We start from the raw sequence: 27057 nt of genomic DNA on the forward strand, positions 1-27057 counted from the left end.
GTGGTATTTGAGCTCTTATTACTGTGTTTACCAAAGGCATTAGCTCTTGTGGAGGTGACTCAGAGCACTCACCCTAATGTTTTGGTCTGAGATCTAAATCTGTGTTTCAAATAGCACTGAAATCTCACTGCAAACCCCCATCAAAATTCCTTATAAAACTGTAGATCAGCCTTTTCTCATGGGTACTGGCAGTGTTAGGTATAGAAAAAGTGGTCTCACACCATTTATCCTGGTATTTGTGAAAGCAAGGCCCCCCCACTACCCATGGTTAGTCATGTAGGGCAGTGACAGCTGCTTCAATTTACAGTGCAGTTTTGTGATCTGTATGTGGTGCATCCTCTCCTGGAGCCAGAAGGGGATGACCCTTTTCTGCCACTTTTTATTTCCTTTTCTCTTTAATGCTGGGCCTCAAAAATGAGGTGTCAGGGCAGTGTTGGGTAAGCAGGGTGTTGTACCAGCACAGGCAGCAGCATCTTGGTTGCCATTAGCAGCACATCTTTTATTGGAGCACCATTAGGCTGATGCTGGCTGGCACCATCTGACAGAGCTGGTGAGATGACTGTCAGAGAAAGCAAGACAGCATTTCTTACTGGGATAAGATACAAAATCAGATAATAAAATACAACCAAAGCAATGGGCAACACAAATTGCAAGGGCGGTATGCTGTTTATTGCAGTCATGCAGATAAGAATGGAGTTTTATAATGCACAAAGGGTCATTAACATGTGCCATGTCACCATGAGTAGTTACTATTTAGAACAGCACAGTCAAAATTCCAATTGCAATGGTATTAGCACACACAAGAGAAGGAATGTGTTCCACTTAGTTCAGCCAGCACAATAACTTACTCTGGCACAGCCTTTTTGTATGAGACATTAAATGGTGTTCTCTTGTCTGATTGTTCATCTTTAATCAGCAGTGAGATTGCTGGCTTGTGTTTAAAATATGTAATAGTCATATCAAAATGAGACAATTTGGCTTTGTTCATTTTTCCTGTAGATGAGCACATCCTTTCTTGTGTTACAGCAGAATTTCCATCAGAGGAGCAATGATCTTAGCTAGTGAATGCTAAGATTCTTATTCCCCTGCACACCCCTTCACTGCATGGTGGCTGCTTTATGTGAGTGCTTATGGGTGTGCAGATGTTCTGGGAGTAAATTCTGGTCAACTTACATGTTGATATTTGGCTGTGAATATCTTGGAATTTTAAACATATAGTGACAGTGATATTTTATTTATATATTTTCACTTATAACTAAGTGACTATTAGGGTTTTTAGTAATTTGAATTACAATACAGTCTATATCCATGAAATGTAAGCCAAGAGGATTTATATGAGATTATTAACACTCCAATGGTGCTGTGAAGTGAATAATGTGCATTTCACAAGTTGCAGTGCTGTGGTTTATGTCAATCTTCATTCAATTGTAACCCTTGCTGTTGAACAAGTGCTGTTATTTGCATCTTCACCTTGTCATTATGTTTTGTTTATTGTGAAAAAGTGGACTATATAATAACATTATTTAATTTTTTGAAGTATGGTGGAATGGAAAATCCCTTACAAGAATAGTTTTGATATCATAATTTCAAAGGACCTAACAGCAATTTAGAGATCTCCCCCACAGACCATGAGAATGGATAATGAATAGGAGCACTCTGATATGACAAGAGGTTTAATTCTATGTGGGGATATTTTAAAGGAAAGAAAATTTACATTCATCCAACACTGTAAAGGAATGTCAGGCACTTCTAGTTTGTCATATCTTTTTATTAAAAGAAAAAAGAGTTGCTAAGTAAAACCAAATAAAAGTCAAGATTTATCCACAAGGAGCATAGAAGACCATGGAATTCCTTTTCCTTGGGCAAAACTCCCATTAGAGGATAAGCTGCTTGTGAGTCTAAAGAAGAAATATTTCAATAGATGTGAAAATAAGCAGAAATGCTTTAGGATTCTTGCTTGGTGGTTGTGAAAGCCATGAAGAGAAGTTTTTCCTTAGTTGCAGGCTATCCCAGACATTAATAGATCCAAGCTGTAGGCTACCTCACCTTGGTGTTAAATGTTGGCAAAGTCACAATTCTGTACTAAGAATGACCCCAGTTTTCTCTGCTTTTAAGAACATAATTTTGCCCACAGAGGCCCAAATGCTGCCATTTGCTTTGTGCTTATTTTGGTTGCTGAAAAAATGTCTTGCAAGCAGTATTGCTAAACTAACACAAAAATTTGTCCTGTTGATGCTATGGGTCAGGGTAAGAGATAGTGTGGTAAATTCAGTATAAACCCTCAGTATCACTTTCATTTGAAGATTTTAGTATGAAAGAGTAGGGCAGAGGGTACACTGGGCAATGTGTAGTTGCAAAGATAGTCAGCCTTAAAATCCTGAGGCTCATGGATTATACTGTCCAAGATAATTGAAATAGGCTAATAAGTCTGGCTATTCCATCTCACTACCAGCTGCAGGGAACTTGATTTGCAGCAGATTTTCAGGATTAGCTCTCTGAGGTTATGTTTAAGGTTATGTTTAAGATTTCTCAGTTTAAACACAGAAAAAGGAAACCTCAGCCTTACTGATAATTTGGAAAATTGTGCATATTTTGCTTCATTATGTAACTTTATCAAAAAAGAGAAGGATGATCTTTTCTCCTATGCCTGTGATTGTAGTTTCAGCATTATGAAGGTTTAGTGAGAGAGGATTTCAGCTTTCTATTTCCTTACTCAAAGCACAGAAGGCAATAAAATAGAAAGAATTGATATTCCCATTTGAACTCCATTCAAGTGCTTCCAGTTACTGTGTGCTGCAAAGGCATATTTGAGCTCACATTTGGAGTTTTTTTCATTTCTGTTCTCTCTCAGAACTCCTACAGAGTTATTTCAGTGTGCTTTGTGGGCTGTCCCACATCTGTAGGCAGTCTGCTGGGCTGTCCTTAGCAAGACCATAATTTCCCTGCTTTCTGCAGAGAAAACAATTTATCTGCCAGATGGCACCTTCATGGCAGTGCAGTATTGTTAAGACATCTCCTTATAATTTCATTTACACCTTTTTGTATCTTTAAAAATGCTAATGCTTTAAGGCACCTGAAGTTACCATTTTTTCATTTTGAATTCTTTCAGAAGAAGAGCCTGTCTTGGTAAATGATATTTCAGTTTCCATGGTGCTCCTTATTACAAATTGCTGCTCTTTTCATCACCAAATGCTGCAATTTTCATTCATGCTGAAATATCAATGGTAACATACAGCAGCAAATTGTTCCTTTATGATCCTTGGCATTGTGGAAACTCTCCTGCTCAAAATTAAATGTCAAGGAATTTAGCAAGTATGAAAAATCTGGCTCCATTTATGCACATACAGAGACATATTCTCTTCCCTCTGTGCACCTAAGCATTTACCTTCCTTTATTACTGTATGGAGTCATTAATATGCTACCAGTGATGTTTCCCAAAAAAATCCAGCTTTTAGAGGGGTTGAGGGGGTAGCATTCCTTCCTGTACCTTCCCCTGGAACTGGGTGAGGTGTTTTGTATTCAGGCTACTTATTGCCAGGCTGTGAGCTTGAGCAGCTCATTTTGGGCATGATAGCAGCTTTGCCAGCCTGTTCTCTTGCATTACTCAAAGTGTTGCTCTGCCATTTGCCCTGGCCCAAATTAGGAACATATATATCATCAGTGTAGGCAGTAGAATTAGTAGAAAGTAGTGGGATTGCTTTCACAGCCACTGTAATCTCTTTCCCTTGCCATGACACTGTTATGCAGCAGATGATGGTTTAGGTTTCTCAGCTACGTGGCCTGATCCAGCACATTTCCCAGATCAGGTTCCCTTGTTTATAATTCTAAATATCCCTCACTCCCCCACTGCCTGCTACTGCCAGTGGTCCATCTTCCCTAAGAAAAGTGATCCTGTCTGGAGAAAGTAGACTCTGTCCATAAATCAGGTGCTCAGGGAATTAATAATTTTAAATTCCCACGAGAGCCTGCTGTAATAAATTAAACTAGTTTTAATGCACAATTACTTTGCTTCCTCCCTTTCACATTTATTTGAGTCTGGCAATGAGGTATGTGCTGGTATGGAGCAGTGAAGAGTAAGTTAGACCCACTATCACATGCTAAATAAAGCAGCTTGGAGGAAGTGCTTTGGATTGTGCCTCTGCCCCCTTCATTTCCATAAAGGAGCTGGGTGCAGGCTGAGTTTTGTTTTTTCAACCCTGTGTCAGGTTTGTTGTTATGACTTCCTTTTCTCCAGGCAAGCACTGTGGTTTACTAGGGCTTCTCACCATAATCTACACTACTGGCTGTACTGGGAGCACTTCCAACAAGTACACATCAGAAGAAAATAAAATGCTGGAGCTTTTTGAGGGAGCAGAGGTGCTCCCCTCATCCTCTGGCTGGGAGAGGGCTGGACAGTAAAGGTAAAATCTGAGATTTTGTCCCTCTGGTGGAAAAGGTCACGAACTTCCTCGAGGACTTTAAGGTTTCCCACAAATGAAATAAAAGGAGGGTGATGTTAAATGATGATGTAAGAGAGAAACATAGAAGTCATTCATCAAACTCAGGAGTGACAATATATTTGCATTTGAATCCTCTGAATTTAGGCTATGCTGTTTTTCAAAAGGCAAGCTTTTGTGAGAGTGGAAGAGAAACTTTTAACTACAGGTCAAACCTAAGCCTCACTTTTATTGCAATACACTAAATAAATAACCATGGTCTTCTGGGCATCTTCATTACCATTTCAGGTTCTGAAATGCAAAATGCAGATCCTTTGCTATAGATCCTGCATTTTCCAGGCACCTGGCCTCCCAGACTCTAAGGATAAGCAAACTTTGGTTCCTAGGGTAGTTCTAGTTCCCTGCAGGTATGACTATAGCAGTAGGAAAGAAAAGCAAGCTCCTTGGGACTTTCAGGTTCTCAGGAGGGGTGTAACTTGGGGTCAAGTTACAGTGCAAAATAAAAACCACATTTGGTTATTCACATGTCTTTGGAAACAGTTGTAAACTTTGTACACTAAGTTTGCAACTGAGGTAACATGGAGATATTGAACACTGGCACTTGGTGTACTTATGCAAATAGAGCTGACTGAGAAATCACAGGGAGTGATAAATATTTTATGTTTCAAGTCTGTATTCCACTTCTTCTCTTAAAAAGATTTTTAAAATTAGCCCCCACAGTAGCTCTGTTTGCTGCCTCTTGTGCTCAGTTTCTGGCTCCTAACAGTGCTCACATGCTTGCTGCACAAGAAATGGCTTAGCAGAGACAGACTAATATTTAGTGCTTTATTTAATCTCAAAAGTCCTTTGTGTATTTAGCTGTCATCTTTGATACCTGCTGTGTTGGCACAGTTTTCTTTGGAAATGCCAGTAGTGCTATCCACTCCATGCAAAATGATTCAGGATCCTGCTTGACCGTGAGGAGTGTCTGGCTGGTAGTTCAAGTTTCAGAGTGATCCATTCTGCTCTTCCAAGAAAGATGCTTCATAAAAGGTGTTGACTTGACAGGGTGGGGCTTGGACCATGACATAAATGAGCACCCTGGTCAGGTCTTGCTTGGCAACCTGAATTTGTACGCAAAGACATTATAGCCACTTCAAATCTCTATTAAAATAAAGCAGATCCCCTTGTAGGCATAACAACTATTCCCAGTTTCTCAAGGGCTGTGGACAGATTTGCTCCTTGAGACTTGAGCTGGGAGGGTTTGCCTGAAAGATGTTTCATGGAAAAGAGTGTCACCCTGTGCAATTAATACCCAAGTCTTAAAACAAGGCAGTGTTTATGCTAATTAGTTTTTGAGGAAAACCTGTTGGAAAAAGTGCTGAAAACATCTGAGAAGTTATTAAAATTTCCTGCCTTTTGCAGGGCAGTGGTAACACAGTATCACCCTTTAAAGTCAGTTGGTCATGGAAGACCCTATTTATGAACTGTAAGCAATTATAATCTGAACCAATGAAGTCAAACACTGAGCAGAAAATAAGTAATTAACACACCAGAAACTCTTTTCCTCTCTTACTAGGTGGTAGAAGGCAAGAAGGCTTTTAAATGCAGACTGTAGCCTGATTCTTCACTCTTTTATCCCCGTGTCATGCTGCTGTGTCTCTGAAGTAAGAGATGTGGAATCAAAGCATGGAAATGAGTAAGGGGAGCCCTTTAAAACTCACTCCAGCAGTAGCATCCATGGAGCATGTGGTGGTGTAAACGAGAGTGCAGCTTAATGACTGGGCTTTCCTTTCTTTCATTCCTCCTCAAAATAAAAAAAAGATCACAGGATGATGAAGGGCAGTTATGTAATTGAATATTGTCTAATCTGCAAGCCCACAGGCTGCAAGTTCCTCTGATCTGGAGCATAAGGATGGAACATATTGGGAGGAAGTGAAAGGAAGAGATGGTTTGCTGATGGGAATCTTCACTTCAATAAACAAAATAATAATAGCTTGTCACTGCAGTCAGCAGTTGCTGAGACATTGGTTAGCATGCAGAAATATGTGGATTTGAGAGGTGCTGTGATGATTCCCACCCCTTTTGTCTCTCTTTGATTCAGTCCTGGGAGGTGACCTCCTCTGAAGTTTTACATCTGCCTTTTCTCCTAGCAGATGGGTGAGATTGTAGTTTTTTCACCTGTTGACATGGTGAGGATTGTTTGATCCCTTCAGTGTAATGTGTTGTGTTATAGGCTGCTTTTTACATGAAAAACATGTCAGGCATAAGTGAGTTTATATCAAATTGTACTGCTGGCTGTCCAGGATTTGGGATTGCCACAGCTCATGGAGTGACTTCCTGGGAATGGTGAGACACAGTTTGGACTCTGGAACACAGCACTTATTAAAGCAAGCATGTGTGTATTCCAGTCTTGCACTGAAGCCCTGGGAATATTAAATTTCTCTTGCCATTTTCTGTATTTGGTGGTTTGTTTTTTTTTTTTTTTCCCCAGTGTCAGGTTATTTGGATAAATTTGCTCTTGTGATAAATTTGCTCTTTCTCTGCCAAGCTTTGGTGCTATGGGAAGAGCAGTGGATGATTAGATTTTATTTTTTTTTTAAGAGTGCCAAAATCTGGAAAGAGTTCAGTTGACCATTCTGAGATCTTTATCAGTAGGATGAGATTTGTGTTCTCTTCTAAGATTTTTTCCCAAAGAAATGTCCTATTAATATGGTCAAGTTACCCATTAGAAGTTTTAGCTTTAATGAATCATAATCTTTAAAAATATAAAATTTTTTTCTTGAATTTTCTCTCTCTAGTCCAAAAGTCTCAGCTAGCTGTGAGGCAGCTGTGAATTTGTTTTACATCAGAAATATGGCTTATCAGTGTTGTAGGCACCCTGTGTTGTGTGTGATTCATAGAATGCAGAAGTGAAAAGGTGGAAACTGTATCAAAAGTAGCAGTTTAATGGAGAATAGAACCTAGGTATGATTTTTCTCATTTAGAGACAAGATTTGGAAGTCTGGAGAATATCTAAAATATTCCAAGAAAATTGGTACAGTGATCCTTCAGGGAAAGGAGGTATTTTTTATTGCTAATGGCATTAAATCTTTAATTCTAGCATGGAGACTGTAGTTCACAGCAGAGTCTGATAATGGGATCCTGTTGCAAATTGTCTCTTAAATTGGATGGAAAAGACACAATTAAAGCCCTCACTCAGTGGTTCTGCATATGGTTCCTACCTGTGGGCCTGTGTTTTCAGGAGATTTGAGGTCCAAGTGTGAATCTGAGCAGAGGTGTCAGTGAGAAACGAGCCACAGTGCATTGCTCATCCCTGAAATCTCAAAACTGGCCTTTTATTTCTGCCTAAATCTGTCACTGGCAGCAGAGGGTAATAAGCAGCACTTGGGAGGGTTGTGCAGGCACACACAGCCCTCTGAAAGCTGCCAGGAGACAAAAGGCACTGCAGCCTGAGCACTTGCTCCCTCCAACAGGGAATTGGGAGCTTAGAAGGCACAGCATCCCTTGTGCTGCTCCAGGCTGGGTTATGATTTGCAGGTTTTTTAATGAGTAGTGGTTCCTGACTAGTTCTGGCTTGTTTAGGGATTTTATTCTTCTGAGTGTGATTTTTTTTTTTTTTTTTTGAAGCATGATTATTCACACCACACCTTCCTACCCCAGAGTTTTGAATAGAAATTAAACTGGGATTTAAATTCGATGTGAATATAAGGTGCTTAGTAAGAGTTAGAACTAACAAAGATAATCTGTTAAGTTTAGAGATGTGCTTTCAGTCATTTAAGTGATATTTGTGAAAAAATTCCAAATTTGTTGTATTTTGCTACAAACACTCTTTTTAAGGTTGGAGTCAGGGCTCATTTTCCCAAAAGTTTGGTGCTTGAAGCGTTAATCTGCGATGCAGAAAATACAGATAAAATACCTGCTCTGAGAGGCTTTAAACCCATGTATCCCCACCTTGAATGAGATGCTAAGAGGATTGAATTCAATTTACACCCAGGTCAGGAAAGCAGCTTAACTTAACTGAGTGCAATATATCTGATAATTGACTTACAAACCCCATTTTGGCATATATTATCACCACACAGAGCTGCAGTATTTCTTGTGTCCATACCTGTAGGTTTTCCAGGTCAGCACATGTATTCTGGGCTCTTTCTCTAATCCCTGCTGTCACCTTCCCCACCAACATCCTTGACTGGTTTCCCTTTTTCCAGTTTTTTCACCTGAGATGTGTGCATGGGGTAGCTGTGGTTTAATGCATATCATGATGTCTGCCCAGATTTGGTGTTACATTACTGGCATGATCCTCTTACCTGCCTGTGTGTCAGGGTTAATGGGAGCACTTGACACCATGGTTTCTGAGGTGGGCAAGAGTGCAACAATGATACTGTCCTGCTTTGCTTATTTATTTATAAATATATTTGTTTATTCAGTCTCAGGTTAGAGCTTGTTTTCAGCTCTATACTGATGTGAAGGATCTGTTGGAGAAATAAGGACTGGTAGTGAAGAAGATCTTTAAATTCTTACCCAGCTGTGTTTCTTTGAGAAAAATATCAGAAAGAATGGATCTTTGTGTTGGTTTTCAACATGCCTTTTCCTTTGAGGTGATTACAGTAGTCCTCTAGAAACGTGCTGGTGACTCTGGAATACCAGAATTCCTAGTTTTGCCTTGCCTTTCTTCCACCTGCTTTGATGACCTCCTCTAAACATGGAAACCTCTCCAAAAGCAGCCTTGATGTAGGGAACCAGCCATGAAAGAGGAGCTCAGCTCTCCTCAGAGGGACCATAGGAACCATCACTCTCAGCCTTGGAACTACAGGGTTAATTTCAGGTCTGAGTTTTTTCTTGGTGTGATGTGGATATCAATAATGTTATGTGGAAAGAGACCAGAGTGACACTTGAGGCATCTGGGTTTTTCTCCTGGCTCAAACATTTGCTTGCAGTGTGGCCTTGGACAAATTATTTGTGCCTCTGTTCCTCATTTTTAAAACAGAAATAATTCTGCTTTTCTGACTAGAAGGACATGCTGTATAAAAGTTTGGCATTATTTTATATTTGTTGGTTATTCTGTCATTTAGCTAGGATGGCAGGGGATTGTTCTTTTCCACACCATTTGTGCTGTGCTAAATTTACAAATTTGTGCTGTTTCCATTTCTGTGCCATATTCTGCTCTCATGTTCCCCTGAATAGTGAGAGAGATCACTGGATGTGTGTAAAGGAAGCAATGCACCCAGGAGGAAAGGGCAGAATTTTTGGATGTTTTGATATCCAGGGGAGGATGTCAAACACCTCTGGGTGTTTGGGTTCAGCTTGCAGTCAATCTGAGTGGGGAACTTAAATGGGAAGTGGGGGATCAATGGGAAGCACAGGGCCCACAATCTCCTTGGTGTCCCCAAAAAACTCCTCCCCCAAATGGTTTCTCACCTCTTCATTATGAACCTATTTCCTTCCTCTAGACTGTTTTGTTTATTCCTTTTTTTTTTACTAGTAATTTCTACTGATGGTATTTTGGGATCACCAAATATGCACTCATCATGATTAGTGGTTTCTTCTCATGTTATTTGTTTCATGTTCAGGGATTAGCAACCAGATTGCAAAATAATGAGCTGCCTTGTGTATTTCAGAAACATACCCCTGGCAATATGCATTTCAATGACTATCGTCACAGTTGGCTATGTGTTAACAAACGTGGCTTATTTCACTACAATCAGTGCTGGGGAATTGCTGCTTTCAAAAGCTGTAGCAGTGGTAAGTTACAGAAGAAAAATGCAAAGATCTTCCTGCTGCAGTTATGTTTGTTGGTATTGTTCTTCTTTTCAGGGGGGAAAAAGATTGGGTGGACACATCCAGCCAGGTTTTAGTTTGGCAGAATTTATTAGCATCCCTGAGAAATTTGATTTTTGACTGACAAGTGGGATTGCACTTCAGATCCTCAGTAGCATTTATAATGTAACAAAGGACAGTATTTATTTACCTCTTATAACAAAGTCAGTAGGACTTAAATTTCATAGCCAAGTACATGCTTGAGAAATTCAGAGCTAGATTGTTAGCTCAGCTCCTGGGAAGCAGGAATTACAGATATTTATGGAAGAGAGAGCTCTGAGCTATCTTGTGTGGCAGAATACAGTAACTTTGTCTCTGCACAATGTTTGTCCTGAGTATTTGGGAAGGGGCTTGCTGTGAATGCTGGAGCTCATTTGGGAAAGAGTTGCAAGACAACCTGGCTGGGAAATACTGCTTTGATTGTTCTTGCTGAATTGTGGTGATGACATTGATTTTTATATTTATGGTATCTGAGTCACAATGAGGAAATAAAAAAATCCCATTCCTTTTCCAGTTGTGATATTGCCTGTGGCTATTTCAGTTGACATGAGTTTTGATAAATGACCAAATTCTGTAGCTAATGGGAGGTCTAGAAAGAAATGTTTATTTTATAAACATGACAAAAATTATGCATGTTGCCCCAAACTCCAGTTAGGGCTCTTCTGCTAACCTAAAACACTAAAGTCTGAGTGGATGGACTGGGTAGTACCAGCTGAGTGCAATGAAGGCTGTAGAAAAAAGATCAGACTTTGATCACTTCAAACTTCTTCTTTGGAGCCATAATGGTCTAAACTGACAAGAGGCAGGGCCTGATTCTACCTCCTCATCATTGCTTCAGCAGGAGATCTTCCATGCCCTCAGCTTAGCTGTAGTAGCTGTGCTCTCACAAAAGAGGCAACAAATGCACAGCAGAGTTTTCAGTGAGGAATCAGAGAAGGGGTGTAACTAACACCATGATATTTGTTAATAGAGGACAATTATTATTTTCCCATTTCATGAAAAACCACTGTGTGTTTCTGTTTCCCAACAGACCTTTGCTGAACGACTGATGGGAGACTTTTCCTTAGCTGTGCCTGTGTTTGTTGCTCTCTCCTGCTTTGGATCTATGAATGGTGGTGTTTTTGCAGTGTCCAGGTGAGCACTGCTGATGTTCCTGGGGGTAGGAGACACACTGAAAGTATGGAAGCAAGGGGGAGGGAGAGTAGGGTTCATTCCTTTAGCAGGCTATGGTAAATTACTGCACTGTTTACCAGGTGTAGGGCTTTTTCTTTATTTAGTGTACTATTTTTAAAATCCTTTGAATGGTTTGGAAATTAATCTCTCTGAGGCTAGCCCTTAATAAATGGCTGCTTTTTGACATAAAGGAGGAAAACTGGAGAAAAATTATTAACTCTCCAAACACTAATCAAGGAATACCTTCATAGGTGGTTTTGATTTCTGTGTGTGGGTTTCTCCTGCAAATGCTTTCATTCAGAACACCTCAAACAAGACTAAGAAATGCTGCTCTGCTCTGTGCCTTTCATGAGCATATTCACAGTAATGAGCACATTTAAAGCCTGTCCACATTTGTTTCCCACAGGATGTTCTTCGTTGCATCCCGTGAGGGTCACCTTCCAGAAATTCTCTCCATGATTCATGTCCGCAAGCACACTCCTCTGCCAGCTGTCATTGTTTTGGTAAATCATACAAACAAATGTTCCTGCACTGGAATTCATATCACAGCCTTGCTCTGGAGGATTCAGACAGAATTTGGGCACTGCTTGAGCCTCATTTATTAATGTGAACATGGGCTTTGGGCAGGGTGGAGGACAGGAGAAAAAGGAATGAGATTTGGGGATTGTTCTCGTGCTATCATCTCCTCCTTGCTTTCTTGCCTATCTCTGCAATCTAATTCATATCTTATTGCTCTGAAATTCTAAGAACTAGCTACTGATGGGCTAGTTTCCTTTCACAGAAACAAATTCCAGTTAGACAAACAAAAAAGGAATTCAGTTAACTGAAAGTTGTACTAAACACCAGCATCTGGGAGTGCCCTAAAGCCTTATTAAGGTAGCAACCTTATAGTAAAAAATGCAAACAGTTTTGCAACTAAGATAATGGAGGGGAAACCTCAGCTGTCCAGCATAGTGGTGATTAAAAAATGAGAGAACATGTGCCTGGGAAATAATCTATGAATTTTCTAAGGAAAACCACTAGTGCTTTAGTGGAAATCCTATTACTGACTTCTAAAATAAACAGCAAAGGTAAATGTTGGCCATGTGTTAGCTTTGTAGACTAATTTGTATGATAAAATGTTAGGACTAAATGTCAAAATACCAGCTTCAAAGTTCAGATTTCACAGTGCCAGGAGGATTTTCACTTAACTTGCAGTGTTCATAATCATGGGTGTTCAGCCCCTCTTTTGGGATCAATGACTGCAGTGTATCTGGATAGGCCTCTGCCATTTTTAGGGACATACAGCCAAAGCAAAAGATGCACCTATGAATCAATGCTAGTAAGAGCAAATGCTTGTGGAATTTAAATTGGCTTTTGCTATGGATGCCTATAAACTCACTGCTGAATTATTGAATTTTGTATGTGTACATATAGCTATAGGCTTTGAAATTTTGAAAATTAGGCAGTGTGATTATGGTGGAATGTTGTAATGAAATTAATTTTCAACAAACATTTAGTTTGCATTTATTTCTTTGGGTATAGTCATACCTTTTGGATAAATTACATCGACTATATTTTTGTGGAATGAAATGCACAAAATGTATTAATATATTATTTCTTTTTCTCACAGACATTTTCTGCTATTGCATATGGTCCTGTTACACCAGTGCATTGATTTCCTTTGAAAAAGTCAGATTCTCATTTGAAGATGTCTTTCCTTTAAAGATTGCAATTTTTTAGCTCACCTTATTGCAAATAGAGCAGTGGCAGGACACATTCTACATCAATAGTAATTTCAGCATTTCCCTATTTTATTTCTCCTTCCAAGCTCTGCACACTGTAAGAAAAGAAAGAGCTTTTGAGAATAAACAGAAAACGAAGTTGTGCTTGAGGCTTCTAAATTAAAATGCAAAATGAACCCAACCAACACCTTTTTTTGAAATTAAAAAAATCTGTTTATGTGTGTATGTTGCTAGAGAAATTTCCCAGTCTGACCATTCACTGAGCTACCTGGACCAGAAGTATTCCTCAGCAGTGTGAGGAATTTGATAGATGTGGGTAGTAACTCATAGAAATCATGAAATCTGATTGTAATCCTGCTTTCTTGTGTTTTTTTCTTGATAGCTGTCCTTCACTTGCATTATTGTATATAGCTTGCATTATAGTTGTAACTGAGATTTTAAACTCTACTGAGTCTGTAGAGAAGAAATCTGGCACAATTTCCCTTGACATTTACATAGGAGTTTGCTTAATATCTGTATGTCAGAACCAAGCACTTTATAAGTTGTTAGAGGTTGGAGGCCAGAGACACACATTTGAAATATTGATCCCTCTGATTTAAATCCATGTTGTCTGCACTGCTTTGGAAAAAAAGGAGAGAGAGGCTGTGAATCTAGATAAATAATACAAGTTAGTCTTTGTCTAATGATTTAGCTCAGTGTTTTACTGCATCTGCAGCTGATTCCACCTGTTGCCTTGTTATAAACCTGAAGGCTCTCACTTACAGAATCTGGATGAAGAAAGAGGGGTTTGGTGAATTTGACTTACTCCTTCATGCCCAAATGCAAGGACATTTTCTGTCCAGATACTACTACATGTAGCCTTCACTAACCATCTAACTCATGACAAAACACTTTAGTTTATACATGACCTTCTGCTTGCCTCAGTCTTGTATCTCAGACTAGCTGTTCTATGAGGAACTGCATTTATTCTGCTGTCCCCTCTCCTCCTTGCTCTTCAGTAGCTGCCTGACAGCTAAATTCTTCCTTCTGCTTATAAATATTTGCATTTACAATGTGCAGTAAGTCCATTCTCTGCAAGTGTGAAAGGCAAACCCAAGCTGGTGGCAGCCCAGTGTGCCCAGCTGGCATTTCATGGTGTGGAACTGTCCCTTGCCATGCCCTCTTTGCTCACTTCCCCTTTGGATCCTGGGGACAAAGACTTTTTCCTTCCACAAAACAACTAGAAACCTCTGCTTTCAAAAGATCAGATGTGACCAAAATTTAACTATTCTTATCATTTGCATCAGCAACAAGCAAGTAGACCTGCAGTGAGCTCATAACCCATGGGAATGCTGCCCTGGATGCTCCAGCACTTGGGTGGTGCAGTGTGCCTGTGTCTTTTTGTCTAGGTCATGGGGGACAGATTTGTATTGACTATGTGTGGCCACCTAGGGCAGGTATATATTGATCCAAAATGGTCTCAGGGGACAGCTAGACATTGATCACACACCTGATTTCATGACAGAGGCAAGCCTGTGGCACTCAGGTGTATGCATAGGGCTGTGCAGCTTGTCCCTGGGGGAAAATTTGACATCCCTGCTGTAAAATAATAGAGATCGATCTGCTAAACCCCTCTTATGCTCTGAATTTCTTTTGCAGCATCCTCTCACAATGATAATGTTATTCAATGGGGATCTCTACAGCCTCTTGAATTTCCTCAGCTTTGCCAGGTGGCTTTTTATTGGACTAGTAGTTGCTGGGTTGATTTATCTCAGATATAAACGTCCTGATATGCCTCGTCCTTTCAAGGTAACATCTGCTCTCTACTCTTTTACATGAATCCTCCCTCCTGTCCATCCTGTAGTCAGACAGCAAGGGAGCATTTCCTGATGTAACAAGCTTTTTTTTCAGGAAAAACAGAGTTGAGAGAAAACAGTATTTTGCAGTGAATACTGAGAGTTTTCCTGCAAGGTCCTCAGCTCTGTTCCATTCTGGAAAAAAAATTTCTTGCCTCTTCCCTATGTTTGGGTGGCTGTTGTGCTGAGATGGAGGTGTTTGCTCAGTTTTGCCTGTCTGTTGTATTCAGGTTGTGTGATGTAAGCTATGTGAAAATACCTGTGAAAAAACCTTGAGCCCTGTGCAGTCACAGAGGGTTCAGACTTTGGTTACATGTGCCAACCTGATTTTCAGCCAGACCTCTATTTAATGTCTCCTTTGATAAAGGCCTGGATAATTTTACCACCAAAAAGTTATTCAAGCATCAGAATTTTTGAGAGAGAGCATTTACATCACTGCATATCCAATATCAAGCATGCAAATAAGTGGTTAGTGTGATTATTGTAATATTTGACACTTGCTGTGGATTTGCAGACAGAAAATATTAATGGTCCCTTGAATAGTAGCTGTTTTGGCCTTGGTTCTGTTTGTTATTTTTCTTGTTTTAAGTAACATCATGCAAAGTAAGTTGTCCCATTATGTATCCAGAAAGATAATATCCATCATCAAAAACTGAGAAATATATTCCTATTCAGATGCTGCCAAGAAGAGTATTTTGTGAAGAACTAAGAATGTGTACTGTTGCATTCTTGTAGATATATTAGTAAATAAGGAGGTGAACAGTACAATCTATTTTGCTTTGATTAAAAAAAAGAATGTTTTGACAGTGCACAAAAGAAGAACAGTAATGCTTTGAGGCATGAAAGGAAGAGAACAATCTCCAAGGAATTCTCAATTCTCCATTACACTTAATGTCTCATAAGCCATGCCTTTAGGCATTTCCTTCAGAGAGTTGCTAGGAGAGTGATTGTATTGGTGTTCTTGAAAATTGAGCAAATAAATTTGACATGGTTACTTTGTGTGTTTTCAACAGTGACACTGGCAGTGCTATCAGTCATACAGTCAGAAAGTGCTTTTTCAATGGGTATCAGGTGCATAACACTATCAAATATCTTTATCACTAGTCAAATTGCTGTTTAATTTGCTGTCTTCCTGCTAGATTTTGATTTTTACCTTAGGAAGAAAATCAATATGCTCTTAATAGTTTCAAAAGGTGACTTGAGCTCCTGGTTGTGTTTTAAAATGTTTCCTAATGGGTAATTATCAAAAAGGAAATCTTTACTGTGGTTAGAGCTGCTTACTTATATGCTGGGGGATTAGAGGAAGGACTTTTACTATTTAACTTATTTACAGTCCTTACATTTTAAGGGAAGTGAAGTGCTGGAGTGTTTTAGAGTGTAATTAAGAGACTTCTGTGGTACTCACTGCATAGCAGTAGGCTACAGCAGACTGCAGTGGCTTCTGCAGTCACTGACATTTTGTGTGCCTGCTCTAGACACCCTCATTTCTCCAGAACTGTCCTGTACTGCTGGGTCTTATCCAATTTACATTTCATGGGAAGTTAAATGCCTTAGTCATTACTTTACATTGACCTTATTATTGAATGGTTCTTTGTGTGGTTATTTTTCAGGTTCCTCTATTTATTCCAGCGTTGTTTTCCTTCACCTGCCTCTTCATGGTTGCACTGTCACTTTACTCTGACCCAGTGAACACAGGGATTGGATTTGCAATAACCCTGACTGGCATTCCTGCCTACTACCTCTTTATTGTATGGGACAACAAGCCAAAGTGGTTCAGAAAGCTTCTGGGTGAGTCCTGGTGTGGGACTTCTGTCCTTCATGCTGGCTGCAGGAGTTTCTCAGAGCTCTCCCTGTGTTGTGAAATCCTTTGGATCGATGCTCTCAGCTGCTGGGAGCTGCACAAGTTGCTTTTGGGCACGTGCTCCTGCTGCTCTGCCAGGGGCAATCAATGTCCCCTAACTAATGAGGTACATTCACAGCAAGGCTGCTCTTCAGCCAGTGATTGATTTTAAATGACTGATGCTGCTTCTTCTCTCTCCCCTACAAACATCTAATTCCTTTTAAATCACCACCATCTTCTCCTGAGCCTGTCTCTGTGCTACTAAGGACAGTTCTGCCCTCCTTGGAGAATCTGTTTGGAATCTTGAGCAAAACAGCTGTGGTGAGAGGATGAGCTTGGTGTTCCCCACTGAGACCATGTGTCTGTGTTTGGAATGGGACTGGAAGTGTCTGGAAGGTTCAGGCAGGTTGGGCATGCACTGAGCAGTGGCTCCAGGTGATGCCATGGCTGACATGCCTCTATGGAAATTATTGCTGTGCTTCATGAAGAGTGACTTCAGTGTCACTTGGCTAGTAGTATTTCATGCCTGAAATACACTGAGAATCCTTCCTCTACCATTTCTGAAAGGTTTTGAAAAGATTTGTGGAAGTTCTGATGTGTTAGAAAAGGATTATTTGGAGCATTCCAATTAGAAGTCGGTATCATTTATTATAGCTCTTATTCTCATTTCATTTTGTTACTCAGGATGATAGGCTTCCAAAATAAAGGGAACATTCAAAACATAAAATAAGACTGGTGGCAAAATATTTCAGAAATGATGGATAATTTATTAAAACAAAAAGAAAAAATATTTTGCTGCAAAACTAAAACAACCTGTGAAATCTTTAAAAATAGTTGATTTCTATAGATGCTGAATCAAAAGTGCATATTGTTTTCTGTGCTTCATTCTTAATTGGTGATTTAGAATGAGCTACTCACAAGAAAAAAAAACCAGTGCTTTTATATGTAATTACCAGTACAACCAGTTGTATTTTCTTGATATAAATATGTTTTGGAGTTGTATCCTATCTGCTGTAGAATATGTGAATTTCCCACTCAAATACATGCTGGAAAGTCCATAGGCAATAGGGCAGAAAGTATTTACAGAAAAAGGTGCTAGTTTAGGCTAGCTTAGCAAAATCTTAATTTTATAGCCAAAAAAACCTGTAAATTACTTGCAGTGTCCTGGGAATGGGTAGAAATCTTCAGTACAAATTAAAGCAATTGTGTGCAGAAGGACATTCTATTAAGTAGCTGGGGTTTAGTCTGTTTATAATTCTTCTGTCTTGACATTTAATGTCTAGAAATTTTTATCTCATCAAATCCAGGAGCTTTTTTTGGCATTTTCTGTCATGTCTCAGAGATTTTGGAATACAGTTACTTGAATCTCTGACCACGGGATGCCAGTGTTGAACTGCAATACTTAGGCAAGAGAAAGAATATTCTCTTTAAGCTAGACTGGATGGATGTGAGAATTCTTCTGCCAGCTGTGACAATGAAGGTGAATAATTTCTGGCTTTTGAGATAGCACAAAATTCTCCTCCTAGAAAGAAGTCTTTGTGCCTGTGTCATATCCATGGATGGGCATGGTGTACTGGCTCAGAGGGGAAGGCAGCAGAAGCCAGTCAGTGAGGGAAGCAGCTTGTTTGCTTTGCAGTTATTATCCCCAAAATAACAATAGTAATGACAGAAAAGTGATCCTAGCAGTTTTGAGGTGGAGCAGAGTGGAGATTTACTTGTGAAATAAACAGATTTTTCTTTTCCCTAAGAAGAAGCAATAAACCTTCTGTGTGGAGTCATTAAACTGGTATTTTTCTGGGAGAACCATTGTTCAGCCTGAGAACATTTACAAAAGATACTGAATGAGGATAAATTCACTTAAGGTACCTCTGTGAGATATAGAAAAGAAATTAGGCAGCTGCAAGCTTGATATTCTAACCTTGAAACAATATGCCTCACATAGGCATGAAAATGTAATTCCAGACACAAGGTAAAGGACAGTATAAAAAAATGAGACTGTCATTTAAGAGGCAGATTTTGCCAGAATAACTGGGTAACCTTCTGTGAGAAGGTATATGACTTTTTTTTTTTTGTTTAGGTTTTTTTGTTTCTTGTTTTTGTTTTTTGGTTTTTTGGTTGGTTTTTTTTGGTTTTTTTTTTTTTTCCCCAAGTTGCTTCAGGTGCCCAAATTAGCTGGTGTGGGGCTTTGAAAAGTCCCCTTCTTGAGGCATTGACTGGTTCAGCTGCCCAGCTGTGCCTCAGCAATGAGGGATGCCTCACAAACCCCATAAGGTGCAAATCCCCATGGGTACAGACTTGCCCCCCATAAGGGCAGAGGAATATCCTGACAGGCTTTGTAAGGATCAGAGAAAAGGGATATTGAGCAGCCAGAATGAGCAATGGGATAAAAGAGCCAGCTTCAAGATACATGTATTTCTGAAAGGAGTTTCAGGCTGATTGCATTAGCAGAGCCCTGGAATGGATTACCAAGGAATCCTCTCCCAAGGCTGAAAGTCTTTGTTCTGTGCTTATGGCATTTGCTATCCCCATTCTCCTCACAGAATTGCTGCAGTGAACAAAAGGTAACTTTACAGCTTGTAGGGTGTGTAGATTCTGGGATGCTATTTTGCAATGACAATAACATTTTGTACTCTCCTCTTCCAAAGGAATTTTGCTGTAGCACCGGATGTGCTGGGACAAATACTTTTCAGCTAGTACAGGCTTCATTTGACCTCTGTATTTTTGCTTTTTGTAAAACTAATGTGTTAATAAAAAAAGTTGAGCCTAGCAAATCTTAAACAGCAGATCAGTGTGTAAAAGGATGCATCACCAGCAGGAGAATGCCTCTATCTGCACTTCCTCAGTTGAAAACCCAACCTTATACTCACACTTAAAGCATCTATTTCTGCACTGGGTTGAATTGTGAGGAGGTAAAAAGTTGAATCCTACTTTTTTTTGTAACTGAGCCCCTTGCTGGAAATGAGATCTCTTTATATAACAAAATATCTCTGCCAGGGTTATTTAGCACCAGCAGAGGATGACACTTGCTCACTTAGGGCAAAGTGCTATGTGCTCAATTTGCTTCTCTTTGTTGAGTTTGTGGTGGGATCCACGGGAGATTATCTCAGCATTTTGTTGTTACAGATTTCATGCCCAGTCATATATATGCTATAAAATTCCTGCTTTCTTTCCTCACCTAAACTTTATGTGGTGCTTGTGTAGATACAAGATCTGGGTGTTTTTTTATAAAGGTTTTCCCCTGGGACCCATTTGCAGTGAATTTTCCTCTCAGAAAGGGAAAATTAGGATTTCAAATGGGCTGGGGAAGTTATCTGCACTGCTATGGTATGTTGTCTTGTGACAAATGTGAAACTGGTCCTGTAACTAGCTACTGCTCCAAGCAGACAACATAGAGGTACTGGCTGCAAACAGATTGGAACATTTTCATAGGGGAAAATGCTCCTTATACTGATTTATTCTGAGTGCATTGAAACAAAAAAATGCAAAGAATGCCAGCTCCCCCAGATCATCTGCTCTGCTGTGGCTTCATCCCAGGAGAGAGAAAATCTGCTGCTGGAAATGCAGCACTGGGCAAGGTCCTGCTGCTGCTGGGTCTGTCCACTTAGGTGAACAAAATCACAGGCAGCTCTAGAGATGCTCAGGATTTCTCTCTGCTGCTGTGCCCTTTCCCAAGAGCTTTCAAGCCACTGCTCAGCTTCACAAAATTCTCTTTTTCCCTGTGCTTGTCCTCACAGCTGGAAGGGCTGGGATGGCAGGGGTGAAGCCCTGCTGTTTTCCTGCTGCTGGCTTTCCTCCTGTGCTTCATCCTTGCTGTGCTCAGCCCAGCTCTGTCCCCACTAGGGGTAGGGAAGGCAGATGGGAGGGAAATGCAGTGCCTGGAGAATCTCAGCCTCTCTGCCCCTGTCAGTTTTATAGTCCAAGGGCAACCTGGCTTTGCACTGAGCTGGTGACATGCAGAGAAAAGAGGAAAGGATGCAAGAATCTGCCTTGGACAGGAGGTCAGAGAAGTGGTTTCAGTTCATATCTTCTGTGAGTTGCACTGTTTTACCCTCCTGGCTTTGCACTGTGTCAATGTCAACATTCATGCCAGGCATTCAAGGAAAATCAAAACTTTCTTTTACAATTTCAGCTTATTTAAAACAGAATACTAAGGAAGAGTGATAAGTGAAAGAAATTGCAAGAAAATATTCTTTTACTCTATGTGCTATATGTGAATTAACTGTGCCATTTGCACATCAGTACCTTAAAATGAAAACCACCAAAAGCACAAGAAGGGAACAAATGCCCAGAGTCAAAAAAAAAAAAAAAGAAAACATGGAGCTACTTTGGATTGGATGGATGATTTTTAAATTTTTTTAGAATAGTAATTTTTAAAAAATAACCTTTAAAAGCATGCACACTTCTATAGAATAAGGTTATACTACCATACCCTTCAATTTTTATTGCATATGCATAGCCTTGGATCAGAGGCACAGAAAACAGTTAAAGAGAAGAAAATTTTGAGTATAAATGATATATGTATGTGTGATATATATGATCTGTTTGAAGCCTATGTGCAAGTAGCTTCCACTAAGATAATTTTCCTGCTTCTCCTTCATCTTTCCTGCAAAATCTGACCATGTGTGTACTTTTATCTTTGCAGGCAAGGTAACCATAACATTGCAAATCCTCTTGGAAGTCATCCCAGCAGAGGAAGATCAAAAATCATGATCATCATGTACAGCTTTTGGCTTGGTGTTTGATTTCTACCTGAAATAAAAGAGTCGGGAGATTTATCCCCCTCCCTAACATGCTGCAAACTGGAGGAACAAGTCACAGTCGTGATGGAGGCCGAACAAGTTGCTCACCAGAATTCTCTTTTATCATGCTGTAGCATTATTTTTTTTTTTTTTTTTTTTTTAATATGGTTGGTCTACATGTAGAAAGCAAGTCCTTGTGCTACGAGGGAACTCTTTGCTATTTCTTTTGGTACAGAGTCTTATTTTAACAAACTGCAAGTTGATCAAGCTGAGATTTTGTTTGCCTTGTCACTGGAGATAGGTTCAGGTGATGTGTAATATCTGGGTGTGCCATGAAGAATGTGTCCTTCTTTCTGTCCCTGGAGATCTCAACTCTCACCAGAGCAAGGGTGAGGCAAAGCTGCTGAGTTTCACATGTCCATTCTTCCCATCACTCTGTTTGGCAGCCTGATGTGACTTTTGACTCTCTGGATCACTCCCCAGACCTTTGGGATGGCAAACTCATGGTTTCTTCATTCCAGACTTCTTATACCACAGCCAACAGAAACACCTTTTGGGACTTTAACATTTCTGCCAGTGGGGCAGAAAGATTTTATCACGGGAATTTTAGCAGTAATTTTATGCATGTTAATATTTTTTTACCAGGCTGGAATTGATCACTGGTTTTGCCAGTGTTTGTGTACCTACACACACAAAATCCAGCAAGTTGAGCAATGACCTTCAAATGAGTCAAAATACTGGAAGGTCACCTCCACTGCTGTATGAATATTTCCTATCTGGAAGCATATGGTCCTGCAGTTATCAGTCAGGCAAACCTGATTTTAAAGTTTCATATCAGTGTTGGTGGGCAGAAATAGATGTCAGTTGGTGGGAACATGGGAAAGACATGAAAATGAATGCAATACTTTTTTATGAATAAGGTATAAGGCAGGCTACAGCAGATTTGCTGATTTGAGTAGGATATGTGCCTGATCTGTGGGCATTTCACTCAAGCACACTCCATTTAATAGTGCTTTGGAACACTGAGGAACATGTGCTTTCCATGTCTTCTCATGGATTTATCTCAGCAGAAACAGAGATAGGCCTTCAAAACTGATAAAATAAACTAAAATGAAATTCATCTCCAGAATAATTTTTGAGCTGGCTCAAATACGAGCTGAAATGTTGCCCTTTTAAAAAGATAATTCTATAGCAAAAGTTTTTTAATACTTAGAAATTGAGTTTTGTACTCTTAATGACTACCCAACCTTAAGGTTAAGGTTTATTATCACTCTGCTAATAATATAGCACCTAACTATTGAATGCACTACTATTTGAGCTGTCTTCTTTCAGCAAGTCATGTTTCATGAAAATTCTTATGGAACTAAGCAACACTTAACTCCTAAATTGGGAGAAAAGCACAACTAGTAGCCAGACCACTACAGTAAAGGGAGAGTGTGTATTGTATGTGTGTTGTACATATCCAGAATATCTACTGCTTTAAAGGTGTACAGTAATGTGTCTTAAATGTATACATGTTTTTTTGATTTTGTATCTCTGTGGTGGAATTTTACAAAAGTAAGAAAATGCAAGCTTATGGAGAAGAGCAGTAATTTAAGGCACAGAAAGCATTTTGCAAACAGTGTTTTTCTTTAAATGTTTTCTGTTTACAGTAATTTAGTGTTAGCATAATTTTTTTTTTTAGGCAGACATTTGGAGAGAGTGTTTTGTGTTGACAGTGGATGTGTTTGTTTGGTACTTACATTTGAGTCACAGCTCTGCCTTTGAGGCCATCCCTGCTCATTATGGTTTGGCTTCTGTTGTCATGGAGCATCTTCAAAGTACACAAACTCTCCTTCTCTCTCACAGAAATAAACTGTGTGGCACCCTGCAGGAGTGCACCCAACCCATTCCTCCCTGGAATGCAGAGTGCACGGGATCCAGAGCAGAACCACTTCCAGAGCGACACTGGATGCGACTTTTTCACACTCTTTCATCCCTGTGTGTTCACTCCTGTTGTGCCCCATTACTTGAAAGTTGAATTGTGGGCAGTGTTAACTTGTAGAAATAAAGGGGCTCCATAAATGTAAATGAATGTTGCTTCATTTTCTCATCGTGGTCTTTAAGGTTTAGGGATGTTTCTGAAATCTGATTCAGTGAACATATTTTTACTAGGTTTAGTTCATGTAAAGGGTTAATTTGTCAAGAGGGAGATCCTAGGACTTGTTGATTGTGAAATTCTATATTTTAGGAAGGAAAAAAATTACATGCAAAATAATTTTTTTGTTTGTTTTTTTGAAGATGCAGAAGGATTTTAATTTCAGGTTTAGTTTCTTTAGCACATGCAAGTATGGTACAAAATAATGTAGTTGGGTTTCCACTGTATTATGAAAGTCACTATTAAGGTTTTTTATTGCACTTGAAAGTGAGGCCTATCTTCAGAAATTGAGGAAAAACATTTTTTCTCTAAGCATCAAGTTCTCTTATAAGATTGTTAAGTATTTCTTTTTCTGAGTCATAGAGGAAATTCTTCTAGGCTGAAGGATAGACTTTATATAAAATTTTTCTTATTAGGGCTTGAGGTGGTTAGGCCAATGAGACTATTTCTATGGAGAATTTCAGTGGTTCTCCTTCTGCTTGCCTTTTGGACTTTTATATCAACTGGATGTGCCAAAAGATATATTTCTTTTTCTTTAGGTGGTTGTTGCTGGGTTTTTCTTCCTTGAATTTGTTGTTTTTCACTGAAGGCAAGAGAAATTAACATCTTATGTGAGTAGAAAACACTGCTGAGGTTTAATTTAACTCAGAGAAACTGTTCAGCACCTGAAGCCTCTGAAGGGGCTGACATGCCTTTGCATCTCCTAATGTGGAGCATCACAATTCCCCCATAAGAATTATTTATTTTCAATTCAAATTTCAGCAAAGGCTTTTTGACCACACTACATCTTCCATATTTTTCAATCTGAATGAAAACCAAACCAAAAAATCTTTGCTTGGCAAAGGTTCTTGTGCCTTTCACTATATGTATATAAATATTGTCTGAATATGTATGATCCTGCTTTTTTTATTTATTGTTTCTTTTTTATTTATTCAAAGAAACTTTTGAAATAATTTTTCCTTGAAGTGCAAAGATTCAAATGGATAAAGCTCCTTTTCCAACAAATGATTAACTTTATTAAGAGAGAGTTTGGATCCTCTTCATATTCCCTGCAACAGGAATGTCTAGAGTGTTGTGATATATATCAAAGCTTTGATATTTTCTAAATATGATATTTGTGATCCAATATAAAAATGCTGTGGCTACAGTCAGGTTTATCCTCCTGTATCTCATTCTCTGCTCCCAACTCAGGCTACAAAACGTTCCCACTGCAAAGCTTTTCTACAGGCCTTTTTCAGATCCAGGAACTGACCCTCATCTCCTTTGAAAGGGCAATGCCACCTCTTCCTTTGTGGTGCACCTAGAGCTGGGTGTTAGCAGGTGACCTTAGCTCTAGACAGGCTCTTTGCTGAGCCCAGAGGTTCTTCTGTTCAAGGGAAGTTGGGTTTTAAAAAGTAGCTGGCTTCTGCAATCACCTCTCTCATTTGTACTTAAAATGTTTTGTAAAACTGCTAGATAGGAATTTCTTGCTGTTTTTTTTTTAAATGTGTTTTTGTGTGTGTGATTTTTATTTTTTCCTCCCTTCCTGTTAGTTATGACAAGTTAAATGTTATGGGATCTTCTAATTTTACCCTGTGCCTTTGGCTCTGCCTGAAGAAAGCCATTTGATGCACTTTCAGCTGCCAATATCTCTTTGCCACTCAGTCATTACAGTGTAATTGGATCTAAAGCACATGTATAATTTGCTGCTAGCAATGCTGGCTTGTCTTAATTATGACTTCCAGCTGATTTCTGAGGAAATAAGCATGGCATGGCAGTCAGACTGGTGCAGGTGAATGAATAACTCTTGCTGAGAACTTGAGCTTTCCTGCTATCAAGCTGTTTAAAAGCATCAAGGCAGGATCTCTGGCTTAAACTGGATGGAGCCTTTCAGAAGGGCTTGTGACACAGCCCAGGACACACTGAGTGCAAATGTTTTAGACTCTGTATACATGTGCATTCTTCCACATCTGGCTAAATTTGTGAGAGAAAATGAGGAAAATCTGAGAGGTATAAATGTGATCTCCTAGGCAGATGATTTCCTCAGTGCTTTCTTCTGCATTCACCCTGACTGAAGGCTACAAATACATTTTCACTGAGAGCATTTCTATTCACTTTTTCTTCTGCAAGCCAGCTCTTTGAAACATCTGTATTTAATTTTAAGCTGGATCCTATTCTTGCCCATCTGCTTGTGATTTTTTAAAACCTCCTATTTTTCCTCACTTGAAAACTGTTATGTCATAGAAAACTGGTTTTCCAGGTTGTAACAGTACTTTTACAAAGCAACACAGTCATAAATTAGGGTCACATAGAGCTCTGAAGTGGCTCCAAATAGCTCCTTCCTCACAGGCTCATGGAGTTTTGTTTGCAGATTGCAGCTAAAGGATCTCAAAGTTTGTCACAGCAAATACTCAGCTCCACTCAGGTATCAAGGATGTGGTGTTTTATTAGAATCCTTGCACTTGCACTTCAGCACCCTGTTAGAGGTCCTGACTTGGCCAGCTTGGCATTAGAAAATTTGGGCACGTGGTAAATCCCACTTGAGGTAGTGAAAACTCTGTGGGATAGTGAGTGATGTGGAAAAGCTGAAAGACCACATGCACAGCAGTGAATTTTATTATTAGCCATCTATGTATACTTAATTACAAGTTAGGGTTTTTTTTTTTGTTTGTTTTTTTTTTTTTTTTTTAATGATTTTCATTTTTTTTTCCTTTGTATTTGAGCATTATTTCCAGGACAGCTCTCCCAGGTGTTCTTCTTAAAAAGCTGGAGCAGACAAAGAAGCTTTTAAGGGAATTCTCACTGTATTTTCTCTACATGTATTGCACAGTGCAATTCAATATTCATAAATCGCTTCTAGCTGCTGTTAGTATTTCCCACCTCTGCTTGCTAATTCATGTGCCAGATATATTTTAAATGAACCACTAAACATCAGGGGATTTGATTCTTGTTCCACATGCAACAGCTCACTATTGAACAAAACTCCAGTGCTTTGTACTAATGCTAAGCCCTGCCTTTGATTTTGTAATAAACAGAGGATTCAGAGGCAGAATAAATCAGATCCTGTGCTGTCAGGTTGGCAGAGATGATTGATCACACCTTTCTGGCAGCCCTGCATTTGACTCCAAGTCTCATGCAGCCCAGCTTTAGATCATATAGAGGCATCTGGATGATGGAAAGCAGGCTGGCTTGGAAGGCAGCATACAGTGCTGCAGCACTGTCATATTTATTTAGTGGCATGTGCCTGCTAAAATGCTTCAGGTTGTAGCTCATGGTAATAATTCTCTGTTGTGTTGAATCCATCTTGGCCCATTTTTATTCCTTTACCCATATTTTAAACAAAAATTGTTTTCAAAAACTTTCCACTGTGAAAACATAAAGCCTTTATCTGAAGC

At 39.4% G+C, this 27057-nt stretch overlaps 1 protein-coding gene across 9 annotated transcripts in view; it reads left to right on the top strand.

Moving 5' to 3' along the window:
• SLC7A11 (solute carrier family 7 member 11) overlaps nucleotides 1–23613 on the top strand; it is a 63130-nt gene extending 39517 nt beyond the window's left edge. For 6 of the 9 annotated variants that reach the window (XM_079306301.1, XM_079306300.1, XM_079306303.1 and 3 more), the window contains 6 exons: nucleotides 10037–10160; nucleotides 11266–11369; nucleotides 11815–11911; nucleotides 14771–14920; nucleotides 16578–16755; nucleotides 21450–23613. In XM_079306301.1, coding sequence (XP_079162427.1) covers nucleotides 10037–10160; nucleotides 11266–11369; nucleotides 11815–11911; nucleotides 14771–14920; nucleotides 16578–16755; nucleotides 21450–21517 — 721 coding nt within the window. In that variant the 3' untranslated portion in view covers nucleotides 21518–23613. The remainder of the gene's footprint in view (nucleotides 1–10036; nucleotides 10161–11265; nucleotides 11370–11814; nucleotides 11912–14770; nucleotides 14921–16577; nucleotides 16756–21449) is intronic. The other 3 variants (XM_079306305.1, XM_079306306.1, XM_079306307.1) reach the window with 1 other exon arrangement.
• Nucleotides 23614–27057: the final 3444 nt, after the last annotated feature.

The sequence above is a fragment of the Erithacus rubecula genome (assembly GCF_903797595.1).
Source record: "Erithacus rubecula genome assembly, chromosome: 5".
NCBI lineage: Eukaryota > Metazoa > Chordata > Aves > Passeriformes > Muscicapidae > Erithacus > Erithacus rubecula.